The 23,717-nt window shown below is 33.3% G+C and overlaps 1 protein-coding gene across 1 annotated transcript; it reads right to left on the minus strand.

Annotated features, from left to right (window-relative positions):
* Positions 1-999: 999 nt before the first annotated feature.
* LOC110453552 lies at positions 1,000-22,803 on the minus strand. Its single transcript, XM_021502529.1, has 5 exons — positions 22,770-22,803; positions 20,459-20,609; positions 19,960-20,217; positions 19,142-19,679; positions 1,000-1,066 (listed from the first exon to the last, which is right to left on the minus strand). Exons 2-5 carry the CDS (start codon positions 20,499-20,501, stop codon positions 1,000-1,002), a joined length of 906 nt encoding a protein of 301 aa, XP_021358204.1. The 5' UTR covers positions 20,502-20,609; positions 22,770-22,803.
* Between the last annotated feature and the right edge of the window lie 914 nt (positions 22,804-23,717).

The following is a 23,717-nucleotide window of genomic DNA, read 5'->3' on the forward strand; positions in this document are numbered from 1 at the left end:
AAAACTGGTTTCTATAGGGCGGGACTACCTATTCTGTACATGCACATCAACAATACTTTTTTTCTTTGGCTATTGGTGGCAATACGTGGAGGTTACCTACCGTGGAAATCAATAAGATTTTATTTCTATGGTATGCATATCTCAATATATCGATAAAAATGCACTCAAATCCACTAGACTTTAATTAATTTTCAGGCATAGCATTTGAACATATTCATATAAACAAGTAACTTCTACTAACTATTCCGATTAAACCCCTGTACCTGTTAAATTGAGGTTAATGGAATATACTAGATATAAACATTAGTTATGTTGTGAATAGCTGTTTCCTGTCCCTAATTGATGAACAATGATCGTTCTACGACTCGTTTAAATGTTAACATATCGACGCCGAAGACCTGCCGTGTACTAGGCCTCAGCCAAATGTTAGGTTAGTTTTTAGGGTTTTATTATACAGACGTCAGTTAGCTACCGTCTACCAGGCTTCAAACTGATGCTAGTTCTTAATATAGCTGTGTTCACGTATACAGGTATGATTTACCGTTAAACGAACCCAAACAGATAGTTGATCGAACGTTTACTGTATTACCGTATTGAGGTACATATATGGCCTACCGTTAACCAGACCTCAAATCGGTCTCAGTTCTAAGATTTACTGTGTTAACGTATCGAGGTATCACCTACCGTTAACCAAACCTCAATCAAATGTTAGTATAAGGACTTAGTTTATTAACATTAAACATTCTTTAACTTAATTAGTTTAATGAATTTTCCGCTTTTACCTTTGCCTGTTAAAAACATGCAACACCTATGTACATTTCTTCGATGCCATATGAACTCTCAACACCGAGTTTTTCCCACTTAAATTTAGACAACATTCGTATAACATCATCTATGTTATGTTGAGTAGCATACGTTACATACAACACAAGCTTCTCTTCGCGAATGTTTAAACAAAAAGGTAGCTGTTTGGATATATTATAACTGACATGTTCTGTGTCACTCATATCGCCGTTCAGGCCCAAATAATTTACACGCCCTGCTTGGCATGAAGCCGTGACAGAGGCTGAAATCATAAAAGGGCAAACTATGACACTTCAGAGTATCGTTTATGTTATACTGGCAAACAGGATTGAACTGGAGTTAACTATGCGACCTATTAGATACCATCAAGTTATTATTATTTATTTTTTTATTTCCTCCAAATTGAAGATTTACAAAAATATACAGTGTTGTCAAAATACAAATCAAATATTATTAATTGATACTTACATGCACATAAATACATCAGTTAACTACAGAGATGAAGAGAGATGTTAATGAATCTTGAATTAGTTTAGTAAATACAGAAAGAATGGTCTCGTTAACAGCAAACCATACAAAATAATTAGAATGTCTGGGAATCCTGAGGTTTCCAAGGGTTGGGGAAAGCCCTACCAACAAGGTCTTCTCGGGCTTACCCACACATAAACACACACAAAATAAGAGAAAAAAATAATAATTAGGTAGACATTGCTATTGTACGTACGTTTGTACGTGTTATATCATTATTAACACTGATACAACAGCAACATTTTGTCAATAAAAATAGCATTATGCAGTACAAAGGTTACATAATCAGTTGAACTTAATATGTGGGGAAGGCTACCCCCTAACAATACATGAATTAAATCATAATCAGACAAGAAGGATAAGAACATGCCAAGTTCTATATCAAAAGCCGTACTTATAAGACACCATAGATCGTCTCTTAGACTTTCAGTTTTTGTACAATGAATTACTATATGTGTTATACAGTCATTATGTAAAATACCACAAAAATGGCATAATTCAATACTATTTGTTGATCTTAAATTAACACATAATCGAACTATATTGCTTATCTTGCTTAGATGTTCAGGGAATTTTAATGCTACTGTCCATAAAATATGTGGAGAAATTACATCATGAATGAGCAAAAATCTTGTGAAATCTGAATCGTTGTTCATTCTATCGTACATCATTAATTCTTCCCAATTATAAACTGCTTTATAGGAAATTGACTTCCATGATGAACTACTTGGAAAAACTGTATCTGAAATATACTGCAACAGATAATTAAACAAATCATACTTGCGAAGTATTCTCACAATATCAGGAATAAAACCAGTTTGACAGGACTCCTTCAAAATATACATGAATAAGCGTTTGAGAAATATAGTATGAGTTAAGTAAACAGGATTGAACTGGAGTTAACTATGCGACCTATCAGATACCATCAAGTTATAGTGTACGCGCTTAACGACAATTCTGTTTTCAGGAAATAGGAGATGCTTCGTCTTCGTTGACAGGAAGACTGTTTTCAGGTATTCTGAATCCACAATTTCCAAAGGTGAATGTAAATCATTAGAAAATAGATAAGATTCACTGAAAGCTTTCCTCGTTGTTTTGAAGATAGTCGCGTTCTGAAAAAAATAGGACAGTATCTTGAAGTTACCTGTTGTAGCGAAAAAATGAAACAATGTAGAGGGTTTTAAAGACACCTTAAATTTTCTTTATTTAATGAAGAATAACTGTTAAAAAAATAGCAACAGATAAGCTTGTTCTAAATTTTTCATTTGTGATTGGTATCTTATTATACAAAAAAAAAAATGAAAAAAAAATGGAACAAATGAAAATGTCCATGTGAAGTATAGAAAAAAAAGATATAAAGACCGACAAGAAAAAACAAGCTGCTTAAGTATAGAAAAAATTACATAATAATAATGTAATGGGCAAAACGGAATGAATATTATATTAAGTACAAGTTAAAAACATATTCACAAAATATGATGATATCATAAAATTCCATTATTATTATCATATTATTCCATGATTTGACAAAAGACGTTGATTACGACCTTCAGTCAGTTAAAGTTATTAGTTCGTTATTTTGTGTATTCTTTCCATCAATTTTCTGACACAATTGCTTATATACAATTATATATTTATATTTACATTGTGGCTGCAACCCACTATATGAACATTACCAGCAAAATTTCCATTCATTCGAGTATGAAAGCCTTAACCCTTGTGACGATACACGTGATTTACCTATGACGTCAAAGATTAACCTTGTTTAATGAGAGTCTTGTCGTTTAGCTTTGGATAACATGGAGAATGCCCATGCGTCAAACGCTCAGATAACTACAGTTAATTATTGGCGCCAATTTGATCTAAATAGGGCTGTTCCGCCAATGTTGTTTAAAGGACGACGCATATACAAAAAGCAGTTAATAAATAAATTATTTAAGATCAAATATATAAAATGAAACAAAACTTATATAGTAAAAATGTAAAAATATGGATTGAACGGCGTTTTTTAAAGTTTCATGTCGGTATGAACGCAAATTGGTTACATCCATATTAAACATGAAGCCGTATGGATGTAACCGATTTGCGTTCATACCGGCATGAAAATTTAAAAAACGCCGTTCAATCCCTATATGCAAATATGTTCTTATTCAAGGTTTCACCATATCTATTTACAATATGTTACCTGACACAATGCACGCAAACTATACAATATATCATTCGGAAGATATATGCAACAATAGCATTGAATTTGAAGCTATTTCATTGTGTGAAGAGTCCGTCAACACATTGAAAGGTGTCACATCTTTGAAACATACCTGCAGCTGTAACGTATTCTGTAAAGTGGGTAGTCCGTCTTAATTTCTAGGTATATGAGCCTTTGCGTCCGCTGCTGATGCGTGACCAATGTGGAGGAGAATGCAAATATGACTTGTTGGTATGTGTATATGAGCACATTTGTGTGTCTTTTTATAAAAATAAACGCGAAAGACGACAGGCTAAATTCTGTTATCAATAGTTACAGGTGACATTGCACTTCTAGTTGCATGTTTCAAAAAATACGTATCAATGTTAGAACGAATTGCTTTTAATATCTAAAAAAATTACTAAAGGAAAACGACATGTTGTTTACAATGGAGGAAATTCATGTTGAATTGAGTATTTTCCGTGAGCAAAGCTGAGCAAAGATTTACCAATAATTTAACATGATTACCATAATTCTTTGTTGTCAGTTATCATTTCTTAAAACGTGATCAAGCATACGTCTTTGTACGAATTCAACGATATAGTCTTACTTTTAATTGTTTAGGGTATGAAATCGCCACAAGTTTATGAAAACCACTTCCTACTCTCGTTTCATCTTAAAGGTTGAAATGATGTTATTAACTTGATGTTGAACGGCATCGTACGCGTAATATACATTGTGCAATACGTAAGTTAAACTGGTATTTGGCCCTCAATTTAAACAAAAGGTGTTCGAAATGCCAGCAAAACTAACGTTGAAATATAATCAAACAATTTCGAGCGAGACAATTTCATTCATTTTCCCGCGTAGCACGTTACTCGATGTTTCTACCTGTACTGTGACCTCTCGCTTAATGCAGACGATCATATAAGTAAGTTTCAGCATATTAATGTGTTGGCAGCTTATATTTGTTTAAGATCCTTTACATCCACGCAACACAGAATTGATTGACGGGGCTAACAGGAAGAACGCGATCACCGCAGTTTTAACCCCCCACCCCGATTAAATGTAAAAAATAAAAAATACATTGTTTAGGTATTTGAGAAATGAAATAAATAACACCTGCATGTACTTTTGCAAAAATCCTTTTTAAACCTGTATCGGTATTCAAAAAATCAAAAATGCAAGTAATGTTTTTTAATGTGTAAAATATTGCATACGTAATGACTTTTTTTTCGACTTCAATTTAAATATAGTTGTACTCTCTTTTATATCGAATATCTTTTCATCACTAAAACGCTTCCGGGTTATATAGTTGTTCAATCGGTACAGTGTCCATGTATACAGTAGAGTCTATGACGTCACCACTATGCCGAAAGTCAAACACAAACAGATTTTGTCTAGGGACAGTCCAACGTTGGATTGAATGAGTGATTCTACGTAAGGGTACAGTTACCTTCTTATATAAGTGAATGTTATGAACAGAGAAGGATTATTTATCTGCAATCGTTCAGACAGTGTGTGTATCTTCTAATACGTGGCTACACATACTATACACATACTATTCTTAACCATTGTAAAGATGCATAGTTTATTATGAATGCACAGTGGTCAGAAAAATATCAACACGAATCGAGTTACCGACGTCACACTTGCGGGCGTTGATGTACATCTGTAAGATGCTTTCTGCGCATTACTCATGTTGTAACAGATAACATTTAGCAGTTTATAAACAGCCATTTGTATTGTACAACTCAGAACGTTAACGACGTTGCACCACATTTGTGATCATAAGTATGTGTTTTGGGCGGAGTTTTATTTGGGATGTGGGATTGTAGTGATGGGATATGGGGTCGATGTCAAGGTTAGGTTCTGTTGATCTGGGATGGGAAGGGTTGTGATGATTTGGTTTGAGGGGTGAGCAATAAAAAGTTTGAATTGATGTACGTTTGATTATTGTTACATGCTTGTGTTGCTAACAGATGAATACACATGGCGAATTAACGAAATGTATTATCGGGACAAACTCATATATGGTAGAATCATTGTATTACTATTAGACTGGAAAATTAGTGCATCGATGTTGCACGTCTATCGTTTACCAGCTTTAAAGACTTACTGATACTGTTGTAAATATAACAGAATGTTAGCGTTTACGATATATCTGAAAGCAAGTAACAAGAAGGACTATTTCTACACTCATAGATAAATTGTAGTCTTAATTACAAATGTTATTACTTATAAATTGTTATTCATCTATTCATCGTCTATTTAAAAACAGGAATGAATGGTGAAATTAACTCAATCTTTGATCCTAAACTCCAACAGCACAGCTATGCTATCAAAGGAGAGGAAGACAGCAATCGACATTGCTTTGGTGTGTCCGTCCACGCCACTGACCTGTTGTCCAGATTTTCTAACATGACCTCGTCTTCAAGTTAGTGATTTACCAAATTTATAATGTTTTCCATCAGAAAATTTAATTGCATCAATTAATTTGATGGATATATTACTTAATTTCTTGCTTTCAAAGTTCTTTAACAAGTTCTGTATTTTATATTAACATCAGTATTTCCTATATATTTGACGTTTTACTGTTTGTACAAAGAGTTCTGTAACTTATATTAACATCAGTAAGTCCTATTGTTTTGACGTTTTATTGTCTAAATAAAGCTATGTAATTTACATTAACATCAGTAAGTCCTATTTATTTGACATTTTATTTTCTGTATAAAGAGTTCTGTAATTTTTATTAACATCAGTAAGTCCTATTTATTTGACGTTTTACTGTCTGTACAAAGAGTTCTGTAATTTATAATAATATCAGTAAGTCATTTTTATTTGGCGTTTTACTGTCTGTATAAAGAGTTCAGTAATTTACATTTAAAGCAGTAAGTCCTACTTATTTGACGTTTTACTGTCGGAATAAAAAGTTCTGTAATCTATATTAGCATCAGTAAGTCATTTTTATCTGACGTTTTACTGTCTGTATAAAGAGTTCTGTAATTTACATTTAAAGCAGTAAGTCCTACTTATTTGACGTTTTACTGTCTGAATAAAAAGTTCTGTAATCTATATTAGCATCAGTAAGTCATTTTTATTTGACGTTTTACTGTCTGTATAAAGAGTTCTGTAATTTACATTTACAGCAGTAAGTCCTACTTATTTGACGTTTTACTGTCTGAATAAAAAGTTCTGTAATCTATATTAGCATCAGTAAGTCATTTTTATTTGACGTTTTACTGTCTGTATAAAGAGTTCTGTAATTTACATTTACAGCAGTAAGTCCTACTTATTTGACGTTTTACTGTCTGAATAAAAAGTTCTGTAATCTATATTAGCATCAGTAAGTCATTTTTATTTGACGTTTTACTGTCTGTATAAAGAGTTCTGTAATTTACATTTACAGCAGTAAGTCCTACTTATTTGACGTTTTACTGTCTGAATAAAAAGTTCTGTAATCTATATTAGCATCAGTAAGTCATTTTTATTTGACGTTTTACTGTCTGTATAAAGAGTTCTGTAATTTACATTTACAGCAGTAAGTCCTACTTATTTGACGTTTTACTGTCTGAATAAAAAGTTCTGTAATCTATATTAGCATCAGTAAGTCATTTTTATTTGACGTTTTACTGTCTGTATAAAGAGTTCTGTAATTTACATTTACAGCAGTAAGTCCTACTTATTTGACGTTTTACTGTCTGAATAAAAAGTTCTGTAATCTATATTAGCATCAGTAAGTCATTTTTATTTGACGTTTTACTGTCTGTATAAAGAGTTCTGTAATTTACATTTACAGCAGTAAGTCCTACTTATTTGACGTTTTACTGTCTGAATAAAAAGTTCTGTAATCTATATTAGCATCAGTAAGTCATTTTTATTTGACGTTTTACTGTCTGTATAAAGAGTTCTGTAATTTACATTTACAGCAGTAAGTCCTACTTATTTGACGTTTTACTGTCTGAATAAAAAGTTCTGTAATCTATATTAGCATCAGTAAGTCATTTTTATTTGACGTTTTACTGTCTGTATAAAGAGTTCTGTAATTTACATTTACAGCAGTAAGTCCTACTTATTTGACGTTTTACTGTCTGAATAAAAAGTTCTGTAATCTATATTAGCATCAGTAAGTCATTTTTATTTGACGTTTTACTGTCTGTATAAAGAGTTCTGTAATTTACATTTACAGCAGTAAGTCCTACTTATTTGACGTTTTACTGTCTGAATAAAAAGTTCTGTAATCTATATTAGCATCAGTAAGTCATTTTTATTTGACGTTTTACTGTCTGTATAAAGAGTTCTGTAATTTACATTTACAGCAGTAAGTCCTACTTATTTGACGTTTTACTGTCTGAATAAAAAGTTCTGTAATCTATATTAGCATCAGTAAGTCATTTTTATTTGACGTTTTACTGTCTGTATAAAGAGTTCTGTAATTTACATTTACAGCAGTAAGTCCTACTTATTTGACGTTTTACTGTCTGAATAAAAAGTTCTGTAATCTATATTAGCATCAGTAAGTCATTTTTATCTGACGTTTTACTGTCTGTATAAAGAGTTCTGTAATTTACATTTACAGCAGTAAGTCCTACTTATTTGACGTTTTACTGTCTGAATAAAAAGTTCTGTAATCTATATTAGCATCAGTAAGTCATTTTTATCTGACGTTTTACTGTCTGTATAAAGAGTTCTGTAATTTACATTTACAGCAGTAAGTCCTACTTATTTGACGTTTTACTGTCTGAATAAAAAGTTCTGTAATCTATATTAGCATCAGTAAGTCATTTTTATCTGACGTTTTACTGTCTGTATAAAGAGTTCTGTAATTTACATTTACAGCAGTAAGTCCTACTTATTTGACGTTTTACTGTCTGAATAAAAAGTTCTGTAATCTATATTAGCATCAGTAAGTCATTTTTATCTGACGTTTTACTGTCTGTATAAAGAGTTCTGTAATTTATATTAACATCAGTAAGTCCTACTCATTTGACGTTTTACTGTCTGAATAAAAAGTTCTGTAATCTATATTAGCATCAGTAAGTCATTTTTATCTGACGTTTTACTGTCTGTATAAAGAGTTCTGTAATTTATATTAACATCAGTAAGTCCTACTCATTTGACGTTTTACTGTCTGAATAAAAAGTTCTGTAATCTATATTAGCATCAGTAAGTCATTTTTATCTGACGTTTTACTGTCTGTATAAAGAGTTCTGTAATTTATATTAACATCAGTAAGTCCTACTCATTTGACGTTTTACTGTCTGAATAAAAAGTTCTGTAATCTATATTAGCATCAGTAAGTCATTTTTATCTGACGTTTTACTGTCTGTATAAAGAGTTCTGTAATTTATATTAACATCAGTAAGACATTTTTATCTGACGTTTTACTGTCTGTATAAAGAGTTCTGTAATTTACATTACATGTAACATCACTAAGTCATTTTTATCTGACGTTTTACTGTCTGTATAAAGAGTTCTGTAATCTATATTAACATCAGTAAGTCCTACTTATTTGACGTTTTACTGTCTGAATAAGAAATTCTGTAATTTATATTAACATTAGTAACTACTATTTACATGAGGTTTCACTGTCGGAATAAAAAGATATGTTTTTGAAATCAACACTAGTTAGGACTATTTTCTTGTCGTTTCAATGTTTACATTAAAAGTTCTGAAATAAACATTAATATTAGCAGGGACTTTTTATCTCCGTTTTTCCTGTCTAAATACAAAATTCTGTAATTTAAATTAACACCAGTTAGTAATATTGATCTGACGACTGTCTGTAGAAATAGTTCTGTAAATAACAATACCATTTGCAAGTAATATTTATCTCACGTTTTAATAAGTGTATAAAGAGGTCTGTAATTAACATTGACATGAGACAAATAAATAAGTATTTATATTATGTTTCAGGTACCCAAACCGTTTTTTTCCTTAGATCCTACCATATTTATCTCACTAGAACTAACGTGAACGTCCAATTCGAACGTACCGATATTGCCGTTGTCTTTATGACTCCTCACTATTTCACATGCAGTTATCATAACAAAATTGAAACCCCGTTTTACTATTTGAAAGACCTCAAAATATAATGAAAAATGAATGATATTGGTGAGAATAACTGTGTTAAGCGATTTTGGCAATTTCTACAAAAAAAAAAAATCCCTTACGCCCTACTCAATTATGTAACCTGAAACATACATTTGTTTACCTAGTAGGTGTTATTTTATACACTATATTTGTAGGTACTTCTGTGTATAACAGTCTTTTTATTTACTATATTACTAGAAGATTATGTCGAAGCTGACCCAACACAGTTCCCCAAGACAAATTATAGTTCACACAACTAACAAGACGACATGTTATAAAGGACACAATTTATTTTGCATAAAACACTTCTTAAACGTACAAACGTCGGCTTATTTTTGCGGTAGATCATGTAAGACCTCAAAGTTAAACAAAAGTAATGGGTTTAAGATAAAGCTACATGTATCATAACAAAATGTTAGGCATCCGTCACATGGAGGCGAACGTTTGAAAACCCGTTATGTGTGTGTTGGAGATATCTGGGTATCACTCCTCAAAACACAATAACTGTTTTCTCTAATGAGCACATCACTATGTATGAATTTGCATATCTGAAACTCTGATATATATACTTGAGATATAGTAATTATTCTCGAAGTTCAATATACATATATGAAAAATACTTTTTACTCTCATATAAGAAACGTTGTATTTGGTCGCGATCTGCTAAATAATAGACGTAATACATTTGTTGTTCTGTACATAAAGACTTCACAAAATACGTGTTAACCTTGACATTCCGAAACGACAAAATATGAGGAAAAGATGTAAAACTGTGTAAGTGTGCAGGATATCTGAAGTGACAATACGGGGTAGTAACCTCAGTTTATATACCGTACCCCCTCCGTCAGAATATCCAGCCACTTCAAATTTGCATTTGGTATACCTACGTAATATGTCATCAAACAAAAACTAAGCAACTTTAAAATCCATTATATATTAACGTATTATAGCACGCCGTGTAATATACAAGATCTATTAAAAATAATATCAAGCTCATCATTAAATGATGTTAAGATATTACACGTGCACTTCTAGATTTCGACAATGTCGAATGTTAGCATATGTTTACTTATAATTTCAGTCTGCCCAAGAGTCGTAGTTTTAACAAAATTGAAAAAATTAAAGGAAAACTAGATTTAAATATTTCGACTTGGAATGTTACAATCAAAACACGTATAAAAATAAACAAAAAAAATATTATAAACGTAAAGCGATTACCTTATTAACAGGGAGTTTTGGCTACGTATTATCAAAAAGTGCATTTGTAATAGAAATGACTGAAATTGAAAAATCTCGAAAAACATTTTGTTTTCTATTAAATACTTTAAAAGTAACAATATTTCAAACTCTCTCAATTGAAATGAATTGCACTCACCGTAGTATAAGTATACGTATCCGTCACAGGTTTTGGGAAAAGTAAATTACAACTTTCAAGCTGATATAGTAAGTACTACATGCTCCGGGATCAGCATTATGATGTATACATGCATCCAACAAAAACAGTTGTACTGTACATTATTCTAGCACTTTCAAAAATTAAATACATCTTTATGTCATTTTGAGTTTTAAGTTTTTAATGTCGTTTATGATTTTAATTTAAGGAAAAAATATCCTTGACTAAACGATAACTTGTACAACAATGAGATAATAAAAACATATTACTCTTTTGTGTTGATTTGTTTTCAATGCATACATAATGTAGTACAAATGTGGAAAATACGGATTAGGCAGATTTGGATTGCATATACGACGTCAATACATGACATAAAAACATCAAGTACATGTACGATAACAAATCGTATTTTTGTATTATGTGTACAATTCTACTTGAAGGAATATATATATATATATATATATATATAATGTTACATGATGTCAGCCGATTTAAACACAGTGTACACAATACAACATTCTTGTTGACATGGATCTAAGCATTACAATAACATATTTTATTGACAATATAAAAGCATACTTAATATAAGAGTTATCACGCCATGGATACTATCATTGTATTAGTGTAATATTTTGAGATTATGTACACTGCATACACAAAAAATAATGGTGGGCATTGTGATTGTATTTCCCCGTAAAAAATCTGTTATAATTGTAACACAACGTGTACATTACAAGAGATCTTGATCAAATAACAACACAACTAGCACATGATCACACAAAATGCACAATACATGGTTAATTTCACTAAATAATGTTATAGCATTATATTAACCTCCGCTGAGGTCGATATAACATATACGTGTTTATTGTAACAGAGTACACAATATCGAATGTATCGCACCACGAATATAACAATAAGCATAATATTTGTATTCCTCTAACACATCTTTTAGAAATCAGGGGATTATATACTTTATGCGACAACACATTCAGTCACAGGTCTCATATCTCATATGGCTGACATAAAAATTTACAATATTTACAACTTGTGAAATCATATTTCACTTGTACATTTACACAAATATATAAGACTAAGTATTAGCTTTTAACAGATGAAATGATGTAACACAGATATAGAAAAAACCTAACTATCTATATTATAAAACAAAATATTTCAAACTCTCATAAACTAACCTTCAATGTGTTTTTATCATAAATCTTTTCATAGACTCAAACATTGCATTGATGTCAAAACCCTCTGTATGACTGGAGATAATTTCAAACTGGTTAACTCACGAAATTACCTTTCACATGTATTAAAACAGTTAACATTGTATGACGCAATAGACTTTTTTGCAAATCAAAGAGTTTGATTGTCAATCGAAAAGTTCGTTTGAAGGTAAACACACAGCTTTAAATATCGAGGGTAATCAAGATCTCGTGATATTGTATTTCAACAGCTGTTTCATGTAACACGTCCAATAATAGAGAGGTTTAGCAAGCTTCATTTAAACACGTACAACTAAATCGTATACGTAACTACCTGTCAAAACAAGTGTACGTGTAACCTGTGTACCGTATGACATCATGGTAAGTTCCATCCAATCTGCTTTACGAATTTGATTAATCAAAACCAATGACAAAACGCATAACACATTACCAAATAATTATGTTATTTAGAACATCAGCAGTGAATAAACACATTAAAAACACATACTATTGGCATAACACATGTGTAATAAGACATTTTTTTCAAAACAAACTTCGCACTTAATATGCTTTAATGGGGCACAGTTATAGCCTTGAAGAAGTCCCGCCATCATAATACAAGAGTGGTTTCATTCATACGTTTATGAATATATAAATAATAGCACGTTAGTACCTAAGTGAAAGTTGCAAGTCTACAAGTTACAAACAACGTGTATATCTGGACATGGCGCAGAATTGATGACGTACTTCACTCGTATTAATGAGAATTCCCGCCTTTCATACACTTACAATTACTCGTGAGAATGTTAGTTTTATTTCAGCAGACGCAGTCTAATCCTCTAAAGGTGATTAACAATAAGGACAATATGTTTTACTCGCAATAAAAGTAAAACAGATTAACAAACAATTTCATCGACGGGATAAATCTATTGTATATGCAAGTATTAACCTTCTGTTTTAACTTTCTTTATATTGGGTCAATAACAGTAACATAGCTAATATTATTAGCCTAACATTATTTAAATCCAACGTGTAAACTTGTTATTTATATAGAGTACGTAATCAGTTGTATTATAACAAAACGTACAAAAATACGAGTCAAATCAACATGGATTTGATTCTTTCAATAACCTCTGATCTTGATTTTGTTTGTTACACTCAAAAGATCTAAGTGTAACGAGTCAAATCGGAATAACATACCGCTTGGTTATTGTAACAATACAGTAATCATCACATTCTAAGTTTCTAAGGATCTGAATAATGTTTCATTGTTGTAAACACAATGTACACAATATAAATTTCATGGTACAGTAAATATGTGAAATATTTGATAATTCGAAGCATGCCTTGCAATATACACACTCCATTGCACCATTGATCTTTAAACAAATAGCTCACCTGATATAGTTTTTATATGAAACAGAAAATGGGTTTCAAAAACATATTTCCTAGATTTGTTGTGTGAATATTACACCTAAGTAAACCTTAAACTTGTATGTCCCCGGGATGATCCAGACAAATTTAGGTCCAAATTTAGCTTGTCCTCATGGAAAAATATTTTATATATTTACCATGCATCCCAATCCAAAGACGATCCAGACAAGTTTAGATTAAAATCCCTTTAACGATACTCAAGAAGTAGAATTTAAAAAAAGGGTTCCCGTATTGGGTGCAGCACCTCTTTCTCTAGCTCAACACCAAATTTGTTTAAAATCCATTCAATCATTCTGGAATAGGTGGTGTTTTGGTGAAAAGTTGACAGACAGACGATATAGGCCACACAACGGCATACACTCACTTCGGGCAAAAAAGCAAAAAAAAAACAACCGCAAAGTAAACAACATCAATAAGCTTTGGTTTAAATTACCGCAATGAATAAAATATTATTGATTTTGCTTATATAATGTTAACAAGAAAACAACAGAAAACAATAACTGAATAGTTACACTTGTTATATTCGTACTGAATATAACTACTGAAAGTATGTAGCAACCATAGTATTATTATACAGGGATATTTGTTTCCGGTGCGTGTGACGTCATATACAATTAGACGTCATAAACGTAACCTTTGCAATGACTGTTCAGAGACGGTCATTACATGATCTTCTGACTCATTTCTGAATTACTTCTTAATTACGAAAATAAAAACATGCAATATAAGTAAGGGTCATATCAAGTATAAAAACATGCAATATTAGTAAGGGTCATATCAAGTATAAAAAATGCAATATAAGTAAGGGTCATATCAAGTATACAGGTTGATATAACATTTAGTATTATGCTAAATCCACTTATGTAGGTATGGATCAAATCGCATGTGCTTAGTTAATACCTTTGTACATATTTACATAAAGTGTGGATAAAGGTAACTGCATCGTATTTTTTACTTAGAGCTTTGAGAATGATATAATCTGGAGAAACAACCTATTATTTGCATTTTAATTCTTCTTTTTCTTATTATCCTTATTATTCTGCCATATAATTGTGGCGTCCTTTTCTTTTGATTTGTAGCAAATGTGTTCTTAGTTTTAGGGTTAGTGTAGGACCTGATTAGAAGGTATCAATGCAACATTTCCAATTAGGTCAGAAATCCAATATGGTCGCCATGAGGTCATATATCAAAGTTTTAAAGGCACAAATTCAAAATCTATTCATGCAATTATATCGATGTAGATCAGATTCAAGGCTAACATTTTTTTCATTACATCATATCATTACGCTTACGTGTCAAAGGTCACATTTTCACCGGTTTAATTTTTTTCTGAAACAACCATTCTGATCAATTTGATGTCTTCATTGTTTCTAAAACGTTTACTGTTCGTCTTACGCCATTTTAAATATTTCCTTTGGATAGCCAACAATATATTAAAACCGTTTTATTGTGATGCTTTTGTAAGCAGATTTCAGCCAGTCAAGACATTTGACTTGATCAAAAATCCTAGATGGCCGCCATGTCGTCATATCCATCATTTCTATTATTGCGATTACTCAATAACACCTGAAGCCATCAGTTTCATCTTTACTTATGCTGTGTCAAGTAAAAATACAAAACTTTGCGAAGAAACGTTTTTGTATCAAACGCCATTCTTCAGTTTTCGGTAGGGATCAATTTCGTTTTCTTGGGTACCGAACTTAAAAAGACTCCAGCGAAGTTTAAAGGGCTTGATATTTGATCTCTAACAAGCTGAGATGATTGGCCATCAGATTTGTAAAAATGAACTACCTTGACCTATTTTCAAGATCACAAATGCCGAATATTAAAAAGTTAACCTTTTTGAAACCAGAATATTGGAGATATTAGCTTCATATTCTGGAATGATGTAGAGGACACCAAGGCGTATATTTCTCTTTCAACTTTCGGTTTTCAGTAGGGGTCACATTTCAAAAGTTCTGTTTCAAGGAAACATATTTGAGAAACTTATTTTCAAGTTCTCCAAGGTATGGAGTCTTGATATTTGACCTGTAACATGCTCGAAAGAGTGGTTACTAACTTTTTGAAAGAAAGACCTAGTCTCTCTTTCAAGGGCACATGGCTGAAATGAATTTACTTCATGTTAAAGGTAACAGGGGTAAATATCCTGGACCTATTTAAAAATGCAAAGGTCAAAAACCATTTTCATTCTATTGAGATTCTTGTCACATTATTCAACTAAAACAATAACTTGTTATTCAAATATTTGTTAAAACTAAAAACATAAAAAAATCTATCAACAACGGAAGTACATTCTGTGCACCGAAATGATAATTGCATTGTAATTGTAGTTCCAAACTCATAAAATATCAATTGACATTTGCTCTTATTACTAAATCTGAACTTTTTAAAATCAGTTTGAAAAGCAATTGATTCCCGGATTGTCTTGGCCATTAAACTGATTCTACAGTCCAGTGCTGTGGTTTGTCTCAGAAATCGTATAAAAGTCACCCATTAAATCATTGGCGTATGTAATATTCTACGTCAACTCAGACGGGCCCTCCTCAAGGAAAATACCGTATTGAAATACTTTAATGGCAGGTGTTCCTAGTATTCAAAGTAAATTGGAAATCTATGTATATAGAAAGTATCCAAATGTAAGTTAAATTTCTGCCCAGAAACTGAATTAATTTGTAATAATTTGTAATCAATTGACGACGGGACCAGTCGGTTTTGAAACGTTGCGAAACGTTTAATACTTACATTGTTTGTGTAGAAGGTAAAACATTGATATTTCCAAACTGATGAATCTTATTGTAGATAGTTTGTAAAAGGTTATTTCAGGAATAGATATTTCCTTCATAGGCATGTTATGATATTTTGTTCCAAGGCCTCCACGCTGAGGCATGCGCTGTGTTATTTTGGTCATCCAGTGTTGATTCTAAATGTGTTTTTATTTCTTTATCCGTTCTATTCGTATTTAAACTACGCAGGATTTATTGATAAGAACGTGCTCTGTTGTTGCGAATTGTAATTGTTATACCAAAATATTCATCCACATAAATTAGCCATGGATGCTAAACTTCATTAGAGATAATATTTGTGTAAATCGGTTATATAACTGATTTATAATTCCTTTTGAGGAATGTTAAGATATCTTCCCTTTCACACTTGACAGCTAAAGCATGAACTATGTTATTTTGATCGTCCACAGTTGATTTAAAAAATGTATGTTGTTCATCTGTAGGTTTTTTTCTACAACATTTATGCAAGATATACTTAAAACAGTTCAGTGATCCACGCTCCGTTGCTGCCGAATGCAAAAGTGTCATACCGTTAGCTCCCTTCAAATCAATCAGTGATGGGTGTTTATCGAGAAGATACTGAACTATGTCTTTATTTCCGTATTTACAAGCCAAGTGTAAAACGGTGTCGTTGTTATCATTTCTGGTGTTTGTGAGATAGTCAAAGCGCTGCATTACCCTACCTTTAGGGCAAGTGATAGAGAGGATAGATAAAAAGCATTCAAGAGTTGCATTTTCACCTGCTGCATAATGTATTGGTTTTTCACCTTGGCATCCTTTTACATTAATGAGTGATGGATATTTTTCGAGTACATATTTAGCAATACCCGTCCTTACATGTGAACACGCTACATGTAGAACAGTCTCATTGTTATCGTCCCGTGTACGTGTTAGATAATCAAGCTGCTCCTCGTCACTTTTATTTCGCAGTAAAGATCCAAGAATATATTGAAAACATTCCAAAGACCCTTTCTCTTCTGCTGCTCTGTGTATTGGTTGTCTTCCGTTAAACCCTTTTACATCAATCAGTGATGGATATCTTGTAAGTAGATATTCAGCAATATCTTTCCTTCCGTATCGACATGCTAAATGTAGGACAGTGCTATCAAGTTTGTCCCTTGTACGTGTCAGATAATCTAGCTGCTCCTCGTCACTTTTATTTCGCAGTAAAGATCCAAGAATATATTGAAAACATTCCAAAGACCCTTCCTTTTCTGCTGCTCTGTGTATTGGTTGTCTTCCGTTAAACCCTTTTACATCAATCAGTGATGGATATCTTGTAAGTAGATATTCAGCAATATCTTTCCTTCCGTAAGAACATGCTACATGTAGTACAGTGCTATCAAGTTTGTCCCTTGTACGTGTCAGATAATCTAGCTGCTCCTCGTCACTTTTATTTCGCAGTAAAGATCCAAGAATATATTGAAAACATTCCAAAGACCCTTCCTTTTCTGCTGCTCTGTGTATTGGTTGTCTTCCGTTAAACCCTTTTACATCAATCAGTGATGGATATCTTGTAAGTAGATATTCAGCAATATCTTTCCTTCCGTAAGAACATGCTACATGTAGTACAGTGCTATCAAGTTTGTCCCTTGTACGTGTCAGATAATCTAGCTGCTCCTCGTCACTTTTATTTCGCAGTAAAGATCCAAGAATATATTGAAAACATTCCAAAGACCCTTCCTTTTCTGCTGCTCTGTGTATTGGTTGTCTTCCGTTAAACCCTTTTACATCAATCAGTGATGGATATCTTGTAAGTAGATATTCAGCAATATCTTTCCTTCCGTAAGAACATGCTACATGTAGTACAGTGCTATCAAGTTTGTCCCTTGTACGTGTCAGATAATCTAGCTGCTCCTCGCTACTTTTATTTCGCAGTAAAGATCCAAAAATATATTGAAAACATTCAAAAGACCCTACCTTTTCTGCTGCACTGTGTATTGGTAGTCTTCCTTTCAATCCTCTCACATCGATTAGAGATGGATATGCTGTGAGAAGATATTCAACAATGTCTGTTCTTCCATATCGACATGCTACGTGAAGAACGGTCCTGTTTCTATCGTCCCTTGTTCTTGAGAGATAATCTATCTGGTTATCATAACTTCTACTTTGAATTATTGTATTGAGAATGTATTGAAAACACTCTAATGTCCCGTCAGTCATCGAAGCTGAATGCAGAGGTGACATACCGGATGATCCTTGTGCGTCCTCCAAAGATGGGTAATGTTCAAGTAGATATGCCACGATATCCGTTTTCCCTAACGTACATGCTTGATGTAGAACAGTGTTTTCTTTTGGGTTTCTAGTTTTGATCAAATAATTTAATATTTGTTTCGATGACTTCTTCTCACTTATAGCATCAAATACTTTTACAGAAGTTTGTAATGAACCTTGGCCTTGCACTGCGTAAAAAATGGGCTCCAATCCTCGACGACCCTTGGTGTGAAGTAGGCTAGGGTACTGATTGATTATATAGCCGATTACATCTAGTGACCCGGCTTCACATGCAATATGTAAAACGTTGCTGCTGTGGTCATCTGTCAACCGTTGGATGACATCATTTCTTTGATTACCGTCAAGGTCTTCTATCATATGTTGCTTTAAATATCTAACACATTCGAGACCTCCATTCGCGGCTGCAGAATGGATCGGCAATCTGCCATGTAACCCCCTGTGATTTTCGAGATATGGATATTTCTCAAACATGTACTTCATGACTGCGACATTGTCACACGTATAGGTCAGGAGTAGCAGACGCTGTATGCTCTCTGCTGCTACTTCATCAATGACATTCCCAGCTCGTTGATCTGTTCTAATGTTAGTTTCCATTAATTGTTTCAGACAGTTTGTATCAGTTTTGTTTTTAGCGATAGCCAGGTGAATCGGTTCCTGATGCAAGACGTTACGAGATTTGGTTAGTTGTGGGTACTGTCTACATAGATAGCCACACCCTTCATCGTTACCGTATTCAACTGCACCATGCAAAACCGTATTTTTCTTCTCGTCTCTATGTCTTTGGATGTATGTATATTTTTCCTGATCCTCTATCTCTCCAAGAAATAAAGATTCAAGTTGTGTATAGAGACTTAAATCCCCGTCGGCTGCAGCATGATGTAAACAGCTCCACCGCTTCCCGGTTAAATTTTCAGAGTTTGAACTATCTTCACTCTCAAAGAAATGTTCAAGTTTAAGTAAGTCTCCAAAGCACAAGGCGTTTTCCTGATTTAATCGTGCCGTTTCAACAGGTTCTACAGAGAAGAAAATTTAAAACAGCACTTTAAAACACAAATACTTCTACAATATGTTGCTTTCAGTTAAATATTGTTTTGGATAGACAATATAATAACAATGACGCCAATTCATAGCAAGCGCGTCAAAACAGCTGTGTTTGGATCAAATAGTATTTAAATAATCAAATTGCTCAGTGTAAATTTAAATAATGATTTGTATATTATCCTGCATGTCGTGTGTGTATCATCAGTATTCAAAGAGCGCCAGGATAAAATACACTACATATAGGTTTCTTACCTCCACTAAGAAGTTCATCTTGTAAACAGTCGCGCACTGCTGTTTCAATTGCTGTACGACAATTCGGTTTCCGTTTCAGTACTTCTATGAGGTTGAATATTTGGGCCGAATCGCTGCTAAGGGGATGCATGATGCAACATATATCTTCACGCGTGATTACTCCCCGACGATGTAAAATTGCAAACAGTGTCTTTGGGTTAGGCTCATTGGTAATTCTGTCTATCAGTTTGTCGAAGAAGGGGTCTTCTGTCATTATCTCTGAAATAGTCATTCGTGAAAGTGTATCAAACTGTTGCGAAGTAACAAAACAGTCACATATATATCTACCGATTGTTGCAAATATCCCAATATCTGGTCTCATAAAGACAAGTGTGGCTAAAATTAGATACTATTGAAAGTTAGCTTATGAACTTCTTTCTTATTTGCAATATTGGTATTACAGGTACCTTGCAAAATACTCTTTCCATTTGCAATATATTTTGTAAGCGGCTTTTTATACCTGTTTTTTCATATTGTTCTGGTGGCAGATTTTCCAAAATCATGTTTAGATAGGCTTTGACATTGGTACAGTAATGGTGGTTCTCTATGCCGCCAAATGTGTCTTCCAGGTGTTGTCTAGCGTCCCGTCTCTGGGCCAGTCTTAATCGAAACTATAAGATTTAAAACGAATCTCATAAAACTACCAATCAACAACGTGATGACATTAAAAAATTCCAGAAAAAGATATCAAACAGTGATATAATTCTAAAGTTAAATAATAATGATGATTTAAGGTAGCAGAGTACAGTAGAAATTGATTGATCCTAAAAATAAAGGGCATGTCTCAGATAAACATGGATAGCTGATTCATCCTGCGTAACACACCTACATATATATTTATATATATTTATAAACTACATTTTGAAAATGGGTTTTTTAGAAGATATTTTTTTCTTATCAAAAAGTGATTTCTCCAGATTAAGGAGTTGTGAAAACCATGGTTACCACATCAAAAAACGCCAAAAAATGCAAAAGAAACTTGATTTTTAACCCAAAATTTGACCCACGCAAGTGGTATTGTTTTTCTCAAAACCTGTCTTAAATTAATTATAACAATCTCGGTAACAGAAATACTCACGTTTAGCATAGGTCGTTTAACTGGAGTACAAAAATAGACTACATGAAAAGCTAGCTTTTGTTGTGTACACACAGATTTGTAAATGGCCAAAAATGTAGTCTCAAACCAAATTCTATTTTTTTTTGTATGTAAATGTGAAGTCCATTTCATCATGCATATGCCAATTTTAGTGCTGATTTCGTTTTTAAGTTTTGATACATGTAATATTACAGGGGTTATTCATTGTACAAAAATATCACCAATGGCCACCGTACGCTACTGTACACTGCAACCTAAGCCGGTTGGATACATTTACAGAACAGAGTTGACTAACAATATTTTTAATAGTGATATATTTATGTTTTACATTAATCAACGAATATGACACAGGTTTTGTCAGTATGAATTAATTCCTTTGGTTGGCTATAATTAAAGCGCACATGAGGGTCGTTATGTCGGAGGAAACCGGGGAACCCGAGGGAACCATGCGGCCGTACAGGTGACCGGTACCTTTCCACATCCGATGGGAAAATCGAACACAGGTCGTGTAAAAACCGAATACGCTATGCATTGCACCTTCCGACGAATATTACATTTATTTTGCTTTGAGAAGGGGAGCTATAGACAAAAACAATTGCAAGCAACAAATACTTTACGTCCAGTTGTGTTTTCATACGGTCATACGGTATCACATATCAGCTCTCTTTGCCAGGCACAGACCAGGTAAAACTCCGGTCAATCATCAAAATGTTATTTACCCGTTCTGTTATAAGGGGGCTAAACCCATTCTTGACAATCAACAGTCACTGTTATGCTGTGTAACATGCACTGTAAGATTGAACAAAGTAGTGTTTGTTTGATGAGGATATTTTATATAACGTGTCCCTTATTCCATACGAGGGTTCCAGCTTTTTCCTTTCCGTTATATTGATCAACCAATTGTACCAAATCGCACAGTTGTGCTTAGAGAAGCACATAACTTGGCGAACGATTGTTAAATCGCACAGTTGTGAGCACTATGTGTGGACGATGTGCCGACGGTGTGCGGACGGTGTGTGGGCGATGTATGCACGATGTTCGCACGCTATTTTGGTGCGTTGTGTGGTCACACATATTTTCTTTTTAAATAACACATAACATGTACAACTTGTATAACACAATTTAGCAGAAGTGTTGGTACCTTTCGTACTGTGAAAGGGTAGAATATATATTCCGACTTTGGTCAAGATTAATTTCGTGGGAATAGGTTATATTGACTAAAATAGCATATTTTTAAGATAATTCTGGAAAATCAATAGTTCAATCCATCATACAAAGATTATGACTGAATTTCCGAAATATGTTCGTCCAGATTGAATTTCCAGATACTCTAATATTGATCTTACAGTCGAGGTTTTGATCCATTAATAAACAAGGTTTGTGATACTCCTTGAACAATATGCCTACAATGATAAAAAGTATTGTGATATATCAGTTTTTCTCTGGATATAGCTTTAAAGTTGTTAGTGAAATGCATTTCCTGTTATACGAATTCAAAATCGTAAAACAAAGGCAAAATATTAGCAAAAAAAAGCTTCGTCGACAACATATCCACGTGATTCTATAGCCGCAAAGTCAGAGCCGGGGTTGTGACAAACAATAGAAAACACTGACATAGGCATTTGGCGTTTGCCGAGGAAAAAAACTATTTAAGTATATATTTGAAATAGCATACCTGTTGAAATTCACGTTCATCATCATCATCATCATCACCATCAGCAGCAGCAGCAGCAGCAGCAGCAGCAGCAGCAGCAGTAGCGTCTCTAAATGTAGCACTCCTTTCTATAAAAAAAATATATAAAAAAAGTGTGTGTGACCGATGTGTGCACGAAGTGCGAACGATAAAAATTGGACGATCATTGCTTGCGCACATTTGTGCGGACGATCGACGAACGTTGTGCGATAACAATTGCGGTTGGTGTAAATTGAGGAATGGCTCAACAATAAATACGGTTTCGTGTTTAAACATATAAACTTGATTTTTTAGTATGTTTCTATATTCAAGATACATCTATAAGCTTATCTTTCTGTCTATACTTTCTTAAATTTAGAAATGGTGATTTCGGTTTTTTTTCGAAAGGACCTTAATCAACACATGTAAAATTACAACACAGTCTCGGCAACACAGGTAAACATAGCCACTTTGAACCTGGACCGTAATTTTCCCCCGCCCGGGGCACATACGTAACTCGCCAAGGTGTGAAAACCAGGTGAATGGGAGCTATAGACCTAAGCGAATGCAAATAACAAATATTAATCGTCCAGCTCTATGTGTCAGAGCTCTATGTGTTAGGTAAAACTCCGGTCACTCATTCAATTGTTATTTACCTGTTCTGTTACCGAGGAGCCAAACCAATTATTGACAGTCTAACGGTCACTGTATACTGTGTTACACGCATTGTAAAATTGTACATAATCTTAATTATAGAGATGAGAGAATTACAGTAATATATATATACAGTGTACATTATTGCATACGAGCCTTCCTCAATTTTTTCATTCCGCAATGTTGATCAACAAATTGTACCAAATCGCACAGTTGTGCAGAGAGAAGCGCACAATGGGGCGAACGATTGTTAAATTGCATAGTTGTGCACACCATGTGTGGACGATGTGCGGACGG

This window comes from Mizuhopecten yessoensis, unplaced genomic scaffold (genome assembly GCF_002113885.1).
Source record: "Mizuhopecten yessoensis strain PY_sf001 unplaced genomic scaffold, ASM211388v2 scaffold7443, whole genome shotgun sequence".
Classification (NCBI taxonomy): Eukaryota; Metazoa; Mollusca; class Bivalvia; order Pectinida; family Pectinidae; genus Mizuhopecten; species Mizuhopecten yessoensis.

Excerpts from the sequence above, each read along its gene's own strand:
- LOC110453552 (XM_021502529.1), bottom strand. The coding sequence starts at position 20,501 with ATGATTTTGGAAAATCTGCCACCAGAACAATATGAAAAAACAG. Across the intron at positions 20,218-20,458 it reads AGAACAATATGAAAAAACAG|AGATAATGACAGAAGACCCC; the intron begins GTATAAAAAGCC and ends TGACTATTTCAG. Across the intron at positions 19,680-19,959 it reads AGATGAACTTCTTAGTGGAG|AACCTGTTGAAACGGCACGA; the intron begins GTAAGAAACCTA and ends TCTTCTCTGTAG.